Below are 13,202 nucleotides of genomic sequence, written 5' to 3'. Positions count from 1 at the left end.
TTTTTAATATTTTTATTTATTTTCTTTGTGGTGTATGATTTCTTAATATAATTTCATTTAAAATATTAAATGAAAAATTTTAGATATAAATTTTACACCTTATACATTATTTAAAATATATAATTTTATTTTTAAATAATGCGTAAAAGTATGAGTTGCACAACTCATATTAAAATCATATCTTAGGCAGGCCATGCCACAGATACGGTCCATGCGTCTTCTTTCAAGTGGCCCACTCAACTGTGATGGCGGCTCTATCACTTCCTTCTAACCTAAATTGGGTCCGGACTCCCAACCATTAAGAATAATTAAATGTACAGTGCTAGTGGGACGATATTTAATCGAAGTGTACTGAAAAGTGTAAATGTATTTTTTTATTTTAATATTTTTTATAAAGTTTTAAATATTTTTAAAAAATAAAAAAATATCAATTCATTAATATCTACTTTCTTAATCATTAAATAAAAAAATAAAATAAAAATTCAATCGATCACTTTTATAAGATAGATGGTTGATCCGAGAATATGTGTTACAAAATATAATAGGTACATGAGTGAAGATAATATTAGTGGGGTTTGAGAAATTATTAAATATTTTCAATGTCAAATTATTAAAATTAGTTAAAGCATTTATGTTGGTATATGTATATGCATGTGTAAAGTTATATTTGTATAATATGAATCTAAATTTATCTATATTAACTTATGCATATCTATATATTTAATTAGTTATAAACATTACTTATATAAATTTGAAGAGCTATTATTCACTCTACAAAATATATTTTAATTATTATTTCTCTATCTTCTCACTCTCTCTCTCACAATCATTTCCTCTTCTCACTCCTTCAACAATACAACAAACCTTCACTTACAAGTACATTTTATTATTATAATATATTATATATTTTTTTTCATTTTATTATATTTTTAATATAATATAAGCCTAAATTATATTTTTTATTATTGCATTTATATTATTAATGTCAAATGTATGTATTGGATGCTAATTGCAAAATATATATATAAAAATTGATTTCAGAAAAAAAATTAATAATAATATTAAAATATTATTTTAAATATGTATAAATCAATGTGAAAATTTTGCTTAAATAGCAAAATGGATATGCAAAAAAAAGTGATTTTGTATATGCATATGCATAGACAAATGTTAATGCTCTTATATGAGTGTTAATTTTTAATTACGTATAATACCTTCTAATAAATTTTATTTTAAAATAAGAAATGATATTTGCAGTCATGTAATGTGCAAACGTCGCACAATTCTTTTTAAAAAAGTAAATAAATACAAGATCTACATAAAAAAAATTATTTTTTTAATAATAGATCTTACTTTTTTTTAAAAAAAAATTACGTAGTACTTACACACTCTACAACTGTATGTAATTTTATTCTTTTAAAACTATCTAGTAATCATTGATTTATATCTTCATTTGTTATTTTTACTCATTGGTTCTATTCTCCTCATCTCTTATGTTATTCAGTCTAGACGAGTGCAAATTTCGCAATTCTATGATTTGAAATTTGTAAAGAAAAGGAAAAGGAAAAGTGGTTCCCAAATATTTGCACAAGAAAGGAATGCTATTCTTCCCTGTTTTCCATGACATTTTCTAGAACTGTTTTTGGTTAAGTGTTTTTCAGGAAGCAACTATGGGGATCAGTCGAGAAGTTTGTAATTTCACGCTCAATTCATTTTATGAAAATCCTGCACCCATGATTCTAGATGTCTAACAGCTACTCACCTTTCTGACTCAGAGGGTATGTAAAATGAAAAATTCAAAATTTAAAATTAATATAAAAAAAAATATTTTAACTATGAAAAGATTTTATAAAAATAAATTTATAAACTAATATAATTTGATGTGTTACGTTAGATAATAAAATTATTTTTATTATAAATTAAATTTAATGTATCATATGAAATGATATAATTTTATAAATTTATTTTTATAAAACTTATTCATGAATATAGTACTTCAGCCTCGTTCCCCCTGCTGCTTGCCTTGCTCTCAAGTCTCAAGTTGGCCTTCTACTTTTCTAAGTAATATTCCACAAATAGATTTGATGGATGTACGATGAAAGGATAAAAATGATTGAAGATATTGATGAAAAATCCCAAAAGTTATAACAACCAAACCACAATGTCTATTTTAATATTTAAATCCACTAACAAATTAATTATAGTTTTTCCCCTTGTAATCTATCTTGTGGAGAATGGTTTCTAGATTGAGAAATTTTTTTATTTTTAAAATTTTCATCTCTAATCATATTTATTAACATGATACATTTTAAGCGATAAAATTTAATCTAATTTAAGATAAATAATGATAAAATTTAAGATAAAGATAATAATCTAATTTTTAAGATTTATAGATAATAAAAATGTTAATTGATTTATACTTATCAAGAAATATTAGTCCTAATCGTTTTAATCATCATCAATTTATCATAAGTGGGGACTAATTCAAAATTTACTTGTTATTTCTCAAGTATATATCAACCATAGGAGGAGGATTAGATTACAAAATAACCATAACTAACAACTCAGAAGTATTATTTTTAATCATAGTGGTATCCATTAAAATCTTAAATAAAAAGCTTCATATATAGGTAAGAATAATACTAGACTTCTTTTTAATTTTTTTTTTTTATGAAGTGTTTTTTTAATGATGTTATATATATAAAAATACATAAAATACGCTTGTGGTGGCTCCCAGCAATGGCTCATGGCTCTAGTATTATTCTATAGGTAATTTCCGATGAAATATAGGTAATTAATTTGAGTTAAAGTAAGAACAGCTTAATGCTTATCGAAACACACTGGATATGACTCGCTAAAAACATATGAGTATAGTGGACGATTGGAGAAACAGAAAAATCTTGCCTGGATATTGGGCACTGCAAAGCTGCAAACCCACAAGTCCACGTTCATTTAATATTCCATTCCACCAATAATGCAAGCCGTAATCTAAAGTTACCCCATTGGCATTTTTACTCTCTCTCTCCCTCCATCACCCAACCCACAACAAACCCAACCCCAGTTTCTGAGAAAGACACAGAACCCATGACTACTTTGTAGGTCAACATGAACTAAACTATTTCATAAAACAAATAAAGAACATAACTTGATTGCAATTTTTCATGGAATATACCCTCACAGTTTAATCCCCAAAGGTAACGAAAAACAGGAGGGAAGAATAGGAACAAAGATCACCACGGTTCTGTTCTGCCCCCACTACCCCCAGAATCCAGTTCAGTTTTTTCATTGTTCTCAGATCTTTGCCTTTATTCTTTTGTTTTGCCCAAACGGGTTTACGATGATTGGTCATAGACTCGTATGTATATGTTGTTTGGATGCATGATTTTCTAACGTAACTCGTCTCACAAAGGTTCATTGATTTCATTGTACATCTGGTCTTAGTTAAGATCCGATGATGTCCAATCTTCTGATTTCAATCTCCGAAAGCGCTCGGAAAATACGATAGAAAAAAAAAACCCATTTCAAGCTGTCCTTTTTTCTGTTCTTAACGAATTGAATTTATCGGAACAGCAACGGCGATGATGGATTTAGATGATTTCCGGGCCGTTCTGGACAGTTGTGGGGTTGACGTGTGGACTTTCATTGACACGGCCATAGCGGTCGCCTCTTTGGACTACGGCGGCGAGCTCAAGCACCGGAGGGACGGGATCGTGGAAAGGCTCTATGCGGCGACCTCGCCGGCGCAGCCTCGGTGCCGAAACTGCGACGACCTCGATAATCGGAGGCCTAATAATCGATACGAAGTGAAGGTTCCGGCGGGGAAGAATAGCAGCGGCCAGGAAGGGAAAGAAGGGTCACCGGTGACACCGGAGTCGGTGGAGAGAGATGACGACGAAGATTTGGATCCCTACGCTGGTTTGTTCGATGACGAGCAGAAGAAGATTCTTGAAATTAAGGAGCACCTTGAAGATCCTGACCAGGTTTCTTTCGTTACTTTATACATATTGTTTAATTTATATTCCAGTTTTATCTTTCTGGGTATGATTTTTCTCTTTGGTTTTTTTGTTTCTGTGTGTCAGTCTGAGGATTCTTTGGTTGAATTGCTTCAAACTCTAGCAGACATGGATATAACATTTCAAGCACTCAAGGTAAACTATGTTGCAAATTTTCTTCTCTTGTTCTTTCTGACTTATTGTTTCTAATAATTATAGTTTTCGTTTTTCTGTTGTAATTGTTAATTGTAGGAGACTGATATAGGAAGGCATGTGAATCGATTGCGAAAGCATTCATCGAATGACGTCCGGAGATTGGTGAAGCTACTAGTCAGGTTTTGAAGAAACAAAAATCTTGGATAATATGTGCCAAATGTTTTTATATTTTCTTTCTAATCGTCTTAATGTTTTTGCACATGGTAGTGTTTAAGTGTTGGAGAAGGCTGTTCAACATTTATTGCTTTGGTTTTCTTTTGTTTTGGTCAGGAAGTGGAAAGACATTGTGGATGAGTGGGTGAAGTTGAATCAACCTGGAGAACAGACTTCTGCTGCTCTAATGGGTAAACATTATACTCATAAACTAAAATGATCTCAGTTTCCCTTGTGGCAAAGATTTGAAGATTCTTGAAGCACAAAATGGGGTTAAGAAATTAAGCTAAAAGTTGTAATTGTTGCTGTTGGCAGCTTATGGAGACTCACCCCAGCAGAAAATTCCCCAAAATGGTCATCACCAGGTGAAAGAAATCAGTTTTTTCCCCCCAATTCCAGATAATTTGCGTTGTCTGCGGAAAAAAAGGTTGCAAAATTCTGTCTTTTGTTTAACTTTCTAATATTCTCTTTTTTTGTAGGTTCCTGATTTTGGATACTCTCCAAATCCACACAGTGAGTAGTAGAATCAGATTCAAAGTAAAGCTTTTGATCTTTGTTTGCGTTCTTGTTTGGATTTGTTGATCTATCTTGCCTGCACAGATGGGAGTTCCGGGTCAGACAAGAATAATTCAGAATCAGAGCCAAAGCCAAAAGCGATTCCCCGAAAAGAAGCTCCTCCTAGACCAGCCCAATTAGCACCTGTATCTGCCTCTGCACATCAAAATGTATGCATGCCAACTTAAGAGTTTCCAGCTCTAGCTCTATAAACCAAGTTTTTTAAGCATTATGCTTCTAGAGAATATAAGAAACCAAACTCAATTGCATCAAATGGTTTAATTTGGCTCATTGAGAAGGAGGTGCAACTTTTATCAATATGGACTTTCAGAGATTTTCCTGCTCTTTACTTCTTTTTCCTAACATACCAAATGGATTGTAAGTGGCTTCTACTCAATTTGAATCACTTCTTTGGGATTTATGCAGAGACAAAAAGAGCAAAAGGATTTTGACTCTGACAAACTGGCTTCAGCGAGAAAACGGCTTCACGAGAATTACAAAGAAGCTGAAAATGGTTTAGTCATGTGGCTTTTATTCCTATTATTTTGCTGCAATTCAATGTAGTAGTGCATATTTTGAGCTTATGCTGATGGGTTTTGTGCTTTGTGTGTTCTACTGATTGTGAAGCCAAAAAGCAAAGAACGATTCAAGTGATGGACATCCATGATATACCAAAACCCAAGAATGCATTCTTTACAAAGAACAAAGGTGGTGGTGGTGGTGGTGGTGGTGGTTCTCACGGGAGGCACTGGTGACAGAATACTGCAAAATCAAATGTAGAAAGAAAGGGTACATGACATGGGACAGAAGGGAAGAGTTCCATAACCGGTTTTTGCCTCTTTTACTTTTCTTTTGCTCTTTTTTTTTATTTTTTTGAAGTTAAGAAAACAAAAGCAAGAACAGTTTCTTTAATTACTTAATCCATGATGACAAAAATTAAAATTGCATATTTTGGGAAGGAGTAGAAAATACAAAGCTCTAGGTTATCATAGGCGGGTCCATGTACAGATGTTGGTAGGGACCATTGAAATGGATATTGCTTTCTCTCTTGTTTATTTTTTCCATTGGTTTGGGTTGGGGAATATGGTGTGAACAGAGTGAAAATGAAGCTTTGTTTTGGTAGTGTTCATGTGACGCAATGATGCCAACCTGTGAGCCAATGCTCTCTTAAAGTGAGTGGAGGGTCAAAAAGGATTTGGATGGTGGTGGGGGCAGCTTGGTGATGGGTTTTGGTTGGAGCTGCTCTGGCCTCAATTATCTTCGTTAGTATCTAAGTTGTTTATTAAAAGAAAATAATAAAAATTATATTATTGGGGATGGAGCTTCCGAGAAATTGAAAATTGACAGTGTCAGTCATAAAGAGGGGTTGGTTTAGAAAGATGGAAATATCATTTGTTTACAGGCTTTTCCCATGTTAGTAGTGTTTTTGTGGATTCCTTTTTTAAGCAGAAACGCTCACTTATGTTGGGCTTAAAAAATACGAGCACATCTCTTCATTTTATATTTTATCAATGACACATTTTAAATGATGTTATTTGAATACACTGTCACTTAAGATATATCATATCTTCACAGACTATAGAGGATAAAAAAAAAATATATATATTTTTTCAAAGTAATATTTAGAAATTTAAGATGAAGAATACTATTTTTGAAAAATATATTAAAAAATGCTTCAAAAACTTTAAAATGAAGAAAGTTAATTTTCAGAAAATATTTATGACCTCTCTCTCTACCTTTTGAGTGTAATGGCAGGGCTCGATGAAAGTGATAATATATGCTTTTGCGATTTAAGGTGTAATTAGGCCTTTGTACTTTTTGAATCGGAGGCCTTTGTACCTCTTTATTTTTTGAAGGAAATTTCAATTCATTGAACTCAAACAATACATGATTTGTCAATAAAGATGATAGGAAGAACCTCAACAAGTCCCTCCATCCATACATGCTCTTTGTCTAAAGATAATGCCTCATTCAGCTTGATTTCCTTCTCTGCCAATGAATGAGAACAGCCAACTTGAGTGTCGTGACAAAACTATCTTGATGTCTTCAATTACTTACTTTGTCCAAGATGAATCTACTCTGGTATAATTAATAGAATCCACCACAGCCTTAGCATCCCCTTCCAATACCACCTGCCTAAATCCCAACTTATGACATAAATTAATAGCTTTCAGCAAAACGTAATTCTTAGCAATTTAAGCAGATTTGACAAACTTCTTTGGAGCAGCAAGCACAACCTCCACATCTCCCCTGTAATCTCTAATCACAATACCAATCCTCATCCTCTCACCCACTTTGTCAAAGGCAGTATCAACATTCACCTTAAACCAAGATATAGTCTCCAAACCTATCTTTCTGCAAATACCACCACCTTTTCAGGTGTATTACAACTCTTAAAGTGGGTTAGTTTATAAGTTTCAAGATCCAGTATTGTCAAATTGAACACAATAGTAGGACCTTTAAACTTATTTTCAAAAACTAACTCGTTTCTCCTACTCCACAATCAATGGAAAACTACTGCAATCAAGTCCAAGCTATCAAAATCGAGTCTAGTAATGAGATCAAACCACAAAGTTGAAAAATCGTCATAATTCCTTCTGCACTTCTTAACTGGACTTCCTTCCTGCCCCCATACAGTAGTTGCTGCTGGACACCCCCATAAAACATGAATGATTGATTTCTCCTCTTTGTTGCAGATTGGACAAATTGAGTTCTCCACTATCTGTTTCTTAAACAGATTACCTTTGGTAGGTAAGATGCCATTAAGAGCTTTCCACACTAGTTGTTTGGCCTTACCTATGCCTACTAAGTTTCACAATTTCCTCCATTGTTCCTCATCCTGGACACCTCTTGAAGACTCTCCACCCATTTGTTTTTTCTTCACCAAATCAGCATAATAAGCACTTTTCACAGAGAAAACCCCCTTCTCTGATAAACCCCATATAATTTTATCTTCAAATCCCCTTACATTGATAGGAATGCTGCAAATACTATAAGCCTCTTCTGGACTAAAAACTACATCAATCACCTCTTTTTTCAAAGTCTTGTTCTCCTCATCAATTAAAGCATCCACTGTGACATTAGACTCAAACTTGTTAATTGGAGTCTGGATCTGGTAAGTAGAGGCACTAGGCACCCATTTGTCCCTCCAAACTCTAATACTCTTGCCATTGCCAACCCTCAAAACATATCCATCCTTAACCAAATCCATGACTGACCATATGCTCCTTTAGATATGAGATGGACAATAGCCTAACTTGGCATCTACTAGCTGACCATCTTTAAATATTTTTCTTTATATATATGCACCACCAAAGTAGAGTGTCGTCAAAGCAGAGCGTCGTGCTCGCACCTAATACAGTCAAGTATATATATTGCCAAAGCATAGCTCGGTGTGAGCACCTAATGCGGTTGAGTACATCTCCCGTCTATCTCTCCATGCTGAGCTGTTCACCGCTCAGCACAAAACAAATAAAAAACCCGAGACCAAACAGGAAACCAGAGACCAATTTTCAATTCTACAGATTATTGACTTGAAGATTTTCAAGACTTTTTTGTTGAGAGAATCGACTTTAAGAATTGCGAACATTTGTAAGGGTCAAATCAGCAGCCTAAAAGTTAGCCTCGAGATTAAGTTAAAAGTCAAGCTAAGAGATAAAGAAAGAGACTTTAGACTCTTAAAAGGAAAATGTTTCACAAGAGAATTGGATTCAATCACTCTAAGGAAATAGACCTCTATATAAGGAGCATATCTCCCACAAATCTAACAAGAACTCTCCACAGACTCTACACAGGCTCTTGACAGAAGCTCCCTATATGCCCAGACTCACCATAACTTCTTTACGTTTAGATGAAATTCCTCTATTGTATTGTGAGATATGTGAGGCCATGAAAGATTATAAAATCACATATCATAGTGGATTTTCCCCCCAAACAATCCGTAAATGTCGACATTATGACAAACAACGTAAATCTCTGTCTCTTTTTATTTATTTTATTTGTTTATTTGTTATTTATTTTAAGGATGAACCGAAGATCATTGTATCGACACCCAAATCACCATTATGAGTCAGTGATCATTCTTTCCTCTTTTCTGGTCTATTGTGCGAATTTAAGTATTAACACTCACATTTTGGGACTTCTTCTCGAAGCGTCTCCCCGAGGGTGCGGAATGGGAAGAGGTTGAGAAATGAGAGTTTTTAAGAATCATTGAAGAAGAAGAAGAAGAAGAAAGACAAGGATTGTTGGGGAGAGTAGTGTCTCCTTATAAAAACTAGTTCTAGAGTAAGGATTTATGAAATGGGGCTTTTAGTTTGGTATTGGACATTCCTAAATGGGGTTTGTAATTGCACGGTACTGGTTTCGGAGATTCGAAGTAGAATTTTCAGGTGGATCAGTATTCAGTAGTCAGTACGTCTGTGAGGGTTTAGAATTAGGGGTAATAAGAAGACGTAGGTAACCTAAAGCCCAGGCCGCGGTCTCTATGAATTCTAGGTCCTAATTGGGCTCATGCAAGAAATATTATAGAACTTGATTGACCCAATCTTAAAAAAAAGTCTTGTGCAGGTTCTTTGGAAAAAAAAAGGGGTTTATATGAAAGTTCACTTTTTTTTTTTTTTTTTTTTTCTAGGGGTCTTAATTTTTTCAATGGACTACACAAGGCTTGCATGTCCTAATCTTGTATATATCTAGTTTTAATATTTTTCAATGCTACATTTTCCAATCTTCACCAGCATGACCTTAATATATAATTAGTTGCCTAGAACTGAGACATCATCCAGCTCGTGACTAATTTACTTCGTATTCTTCCGTGTAAAAATATTTTAACACACTATCAGAAATATTTTTTGGCAAAGAATTCAATGTTGTCTGCACCCAGATGGCCTAATAGAAGAATGAATACATGAAAAACGAGTACTTCTTCGATCGTTAAAGTTACATGATGTTGTGGACCTTCAAATTCGCTTTTCATAGATTTGGGAAAGGTGGTTTTGCTTTAATTGGGAAGTGACATTCATGATCAGATTGAGCATGCATGTGCGACAAGTAAGAAAAAGGGAATCTGTTTCATTGTGATCATGATCTGCAACCTAGCTAGCTATGTATATATAAAACTGAGGAATTATTTTATTAACACACAAATAAAAAAATGAAATATGAGCTTTTTTCTTTATTTTGATCGAAATAAAAAAAAAATAAAGAAAAAATTTCAAATGTTAAAAGTAATTCATATTTTGAGGGGAAAAAAAAAAAAAAACTAAGTGTAAGGGGATTTCCTCCTCACTCATAAGCCCACTAGGCATTCGACTGAAAGTAATGGGTTTCGCCCCGATACCCGACCCTAGGGCCAAAACTTGCCCTCGTAGCAACTCGCCTGTAAGGGAAAGTACTAAGCAATGATGCCTGATGAGACGGACTGGTCTGACGCTGCTCGGCCGCATCTCGCTCATGGGGACTCGTACATGACAGAACGGTAAAGACAAAAAGCTTTCGATCTTCTAACAAGTGAACATTAATGGATGGCTAACAAGGTCTACAGAATCAAGTGATCAGGAAGGCATGCCACATTAATGGCACCATTACCTAAGCAACACGCCACAATAATGACGTCATCGCAGAGGCACGCTGCATTAAAGGATCCTGACAAAAGGAACAGCAGTGTGAACATAGGTCCCATGGGGGTAGGCACGATCTGTCTCCCCAGACTCCAGATATAAATATCAATTTTCATGTACGAAAAAGCTCTTTTGCTCTAGACTTTTTCATTATTTATAAACTTCCAAAATACTCTACTGACTTTGGCATCGGAGAGTACTCCCCGGCTCCAAGACCGCCCTCTCCCATTTTTTTTTTCTTCATTTTTGCAGGCCCAACTTTAAAGATTTTAGTTGTTGGAACCTGGTTCAAAGTTGTACGAAATACGACGTTAACACTAAGGTAGTTTTACATATTATTTTTATAAAAATAAATCTTATAAGCTAGCTAGCTCTAGGATAAAAACATAAGGATATTTTTAGAAAAAATAGTTAACTCTTGCGAAATGGCTATGAATAGACCAAACATGAGAAACTGATCATCATATTCGATCTTAAAATCCTTCCCGAAAATTCAGATTTCAAATCAGACATGTCCCATGCATGCACGCGGTAAAATCACTATCAAAATTATTAATGGGTCTCATAATTAATTTCAATGTTCTGATCATAGCTAGATAGCTAGCTCTCTACCTTAATTATGATGATTGGATTGGGACTTGGCTCCTTAATTATTCCCCAATCGTTGTTTCTCACCACAATATTGACTAAAACCACTCTACATTATATTAGTTTGAAATAATTGCATGCACACGAGAAATCATGATGCGATTTTGCTTCTTATTTGATCAAATTCCACAATAAATATTACACCAATAATCTTGGATATATATATGTGTGTGTGTAGTCATCAGCTGGTTAGCAAGCCAGACCTATCTTTTTTTGTATAATTAGAGTCATGCAGGACTCGTGATCTCATCATGTGTTTGTTAATTTGTTTATTAATCCTAACTAGGAGTACTACTGCATGATATGGATAATTATTTTGCTTGCCTTTATGATATATATGGTGGCATTAACGATACTTTCACGAGCAGATCAACATGGGATCCCGGCCCTACACGGACTGAGTACGTACTGTCAGTGCTATATATGTGGTGACTCTTATGCAGAATAATTATAAAGTGATCATCTTCGTGTGGGAGGCAATGCCAGGAAAGGTGACCTGCAGCAGTCCTACTCTGAGATATAGTAGGACTTGGATCGATATCCTTTGCTTCTTGGCAAAATCATACTGCCAGCTTCCACGCGTCTTTCCATCTAATACGTATGTATGCATGCATGCATGTATGTCTACATGCTTCTTTGTTTCATTTCCTAGATCTGTTTCACTTTTCGTAAACACCAAAAACGCAAATGTCTCGGAGAAATCTGAAGAAATTAGTGATCACAAGCACCCCTAAAAGTAAAACCATGCGTAAGATCATTCCTTGCATGGTATATATATTTGAAACGATCAAGTTCATAAATATATAGCCGTCTGTCCTTTAACTCAAATAATATTAGATACAAACTATTAATTAGCAGCCAGGACGGACATCATTTTCTGAGTTTCTTTGTCGATTTGTTAGTAAAATGTACGTACATCCATCGCACTTTCAAATTGTCTATGAACGGCCTGTTGATAGACAACAACGATTTCCCATGCATGTTTCTCTTGATCTTAGCCAAAAGGCTGAGACAGACATTGCATGTTAAGTTGTCTGTCCCATGATTTAAAAGCTGATCCGATCCACGAAACGTACATTTTGTTTCGAATCCTTCCTATAGGCACGTTTTCATGTTTCTTTTCTCTAAAAAGTTGCAACAATCCTCAGGTATCGAACAAGGCTAGTTGCGAGTTGAGTCAGCATCATTTCTTTGCCTTGCTTTTGCAGTTTAAAGCTGCAGTACGTACGACACTTCTGCAACCATCAAAACAAAAAGCATCCAATTACAAAAAACTACTTGAAGGTGGAAAAGCATGCATGCATGAAAGCTTCTTTATTAGATGCATATCAATCACGTGCTTATTATTAAGGACTTAGTTTTTTTTTTTTTTTTTTCCAAGTTACTAAAGATATATTAAAATATAAAGAGTCTGATACATAATTGGAGTTCCAGAAACTAAAGAAACTACATAGCTACATGTGGGAATGTGGTTCCTTTCCACTGTGGAATTGCAATAAGGATGTTGGAATTTGGATTGAGGTGATGTTTTCGAAAGCTTTGGTTGTCGCTGCCCATTGCACTAGGTTATGCGCGCATCAATTTTTTGATCGATGAATTTTCCTCATTATCCATTCTTTGAATGAGTTTAAATGGTGTCTAATTTCATTTATGATGGAGCTCAAAATCCATTCTTGAACAGAAAAAGAATTTGAAATTGCTTGGATGGTCACTTGTAAATCTTCTTCCAACACTATCTTTTATAACTTTAGTCTTTAAGCTTCTTTGATGCCATAAGGGCTGCACTTGCTTCTCCTTGATTTGGATTGACATTATTAATAAAGTCTGATTTGACAAATAATACTTCTCCATTAGTTACTTAGTTCTCTCTGTTTTAAGTGTGCACGTGTAATGTTTTTCTTCTGTTTTCAATAGTTTTTGTTAATGTATATAAACATAACAGTGTAACTCTACTTTACCTTTCTAGAAGAAATAGAATCATTTTTCCTCTTGCAACCCCAGTCTTTGAACATTACATGGTATC

General features: G+C 34.4%; 1 protein-coding gene across 1 annotated transcript; it reads left to right on the top strand.

The window, feature by feature from the left end:
- The first annotated feature begins 2,907 nt into the window (after positions 1-2,907).
- LOC108994265 (probable mediator of RNA polymerase II transcription subunit 26c) lies at positions 2,908-6,038 on the top strand. The gene is made up of 9 exons (XM_018969401.2): positions 2,908-3,980; positions 4,080-4,148; positions 4,245-4,327; positions 4,479-4,552; positions 4,677-4,726; positions 4,841-4,874; positions 4,962-5,086; positions 5,343-5,430; positions 5,544-6,038. Exons 1-9 carry the CDS (start codon positions 3,579-3,581, stop codon positions 5,669-5,671), a joined length of 1,053 nt encoding a protein of 350 aa, XP_018824946.1. The 5' UTR covers positions 2,908-3,578; the 3' UTR covers positions 5,672-6,038.
- The last annotated feature ends 7,164 nt before the right edge of the window (positions 6,039-13,202 follow it).

Source organism: Juglans regia, chromosome 1 (assembly GCF_001411555.2).
Source record: "Juglans regia cultivar Chandler chromosome 1, Walnut 2.0, whole genome shotgun sequence".
In the NCBI taxonomy this organism is placed as follows: Eukaryota; Viridiplantae; Streptophyta; class Magnoliopsida; order Fagales; family Juglandaceae; genus Juglans; species Juglans regia.
This window is presented reverse-complemented; position numbering and strand designations above follow the sequence as displayed.

Coding starts and splice junctions, on each gene's coding strand:
- LOC108994265 (XM_018969401.2), top strand. CDS start 3,579: ATGATGGATTTAGATGATTTCCGGGCCGTTCTGGACAGTTGTGGGGTT. Junction 3,981..4,079: donor ACCTTGAAGATCCTGACCAG/GTTTCTTTCGTT, acceptor TCTGTGTGTCAG/TCTGAGGATTCTTTGGTTGA. Junction 5,431..5,543: donor TTACAAAGAAGCTGAAAATG/GTTTAGTCATGT, acceptor CTGATTGTGAAG/CCAAAAAGCAAAGAACGATT.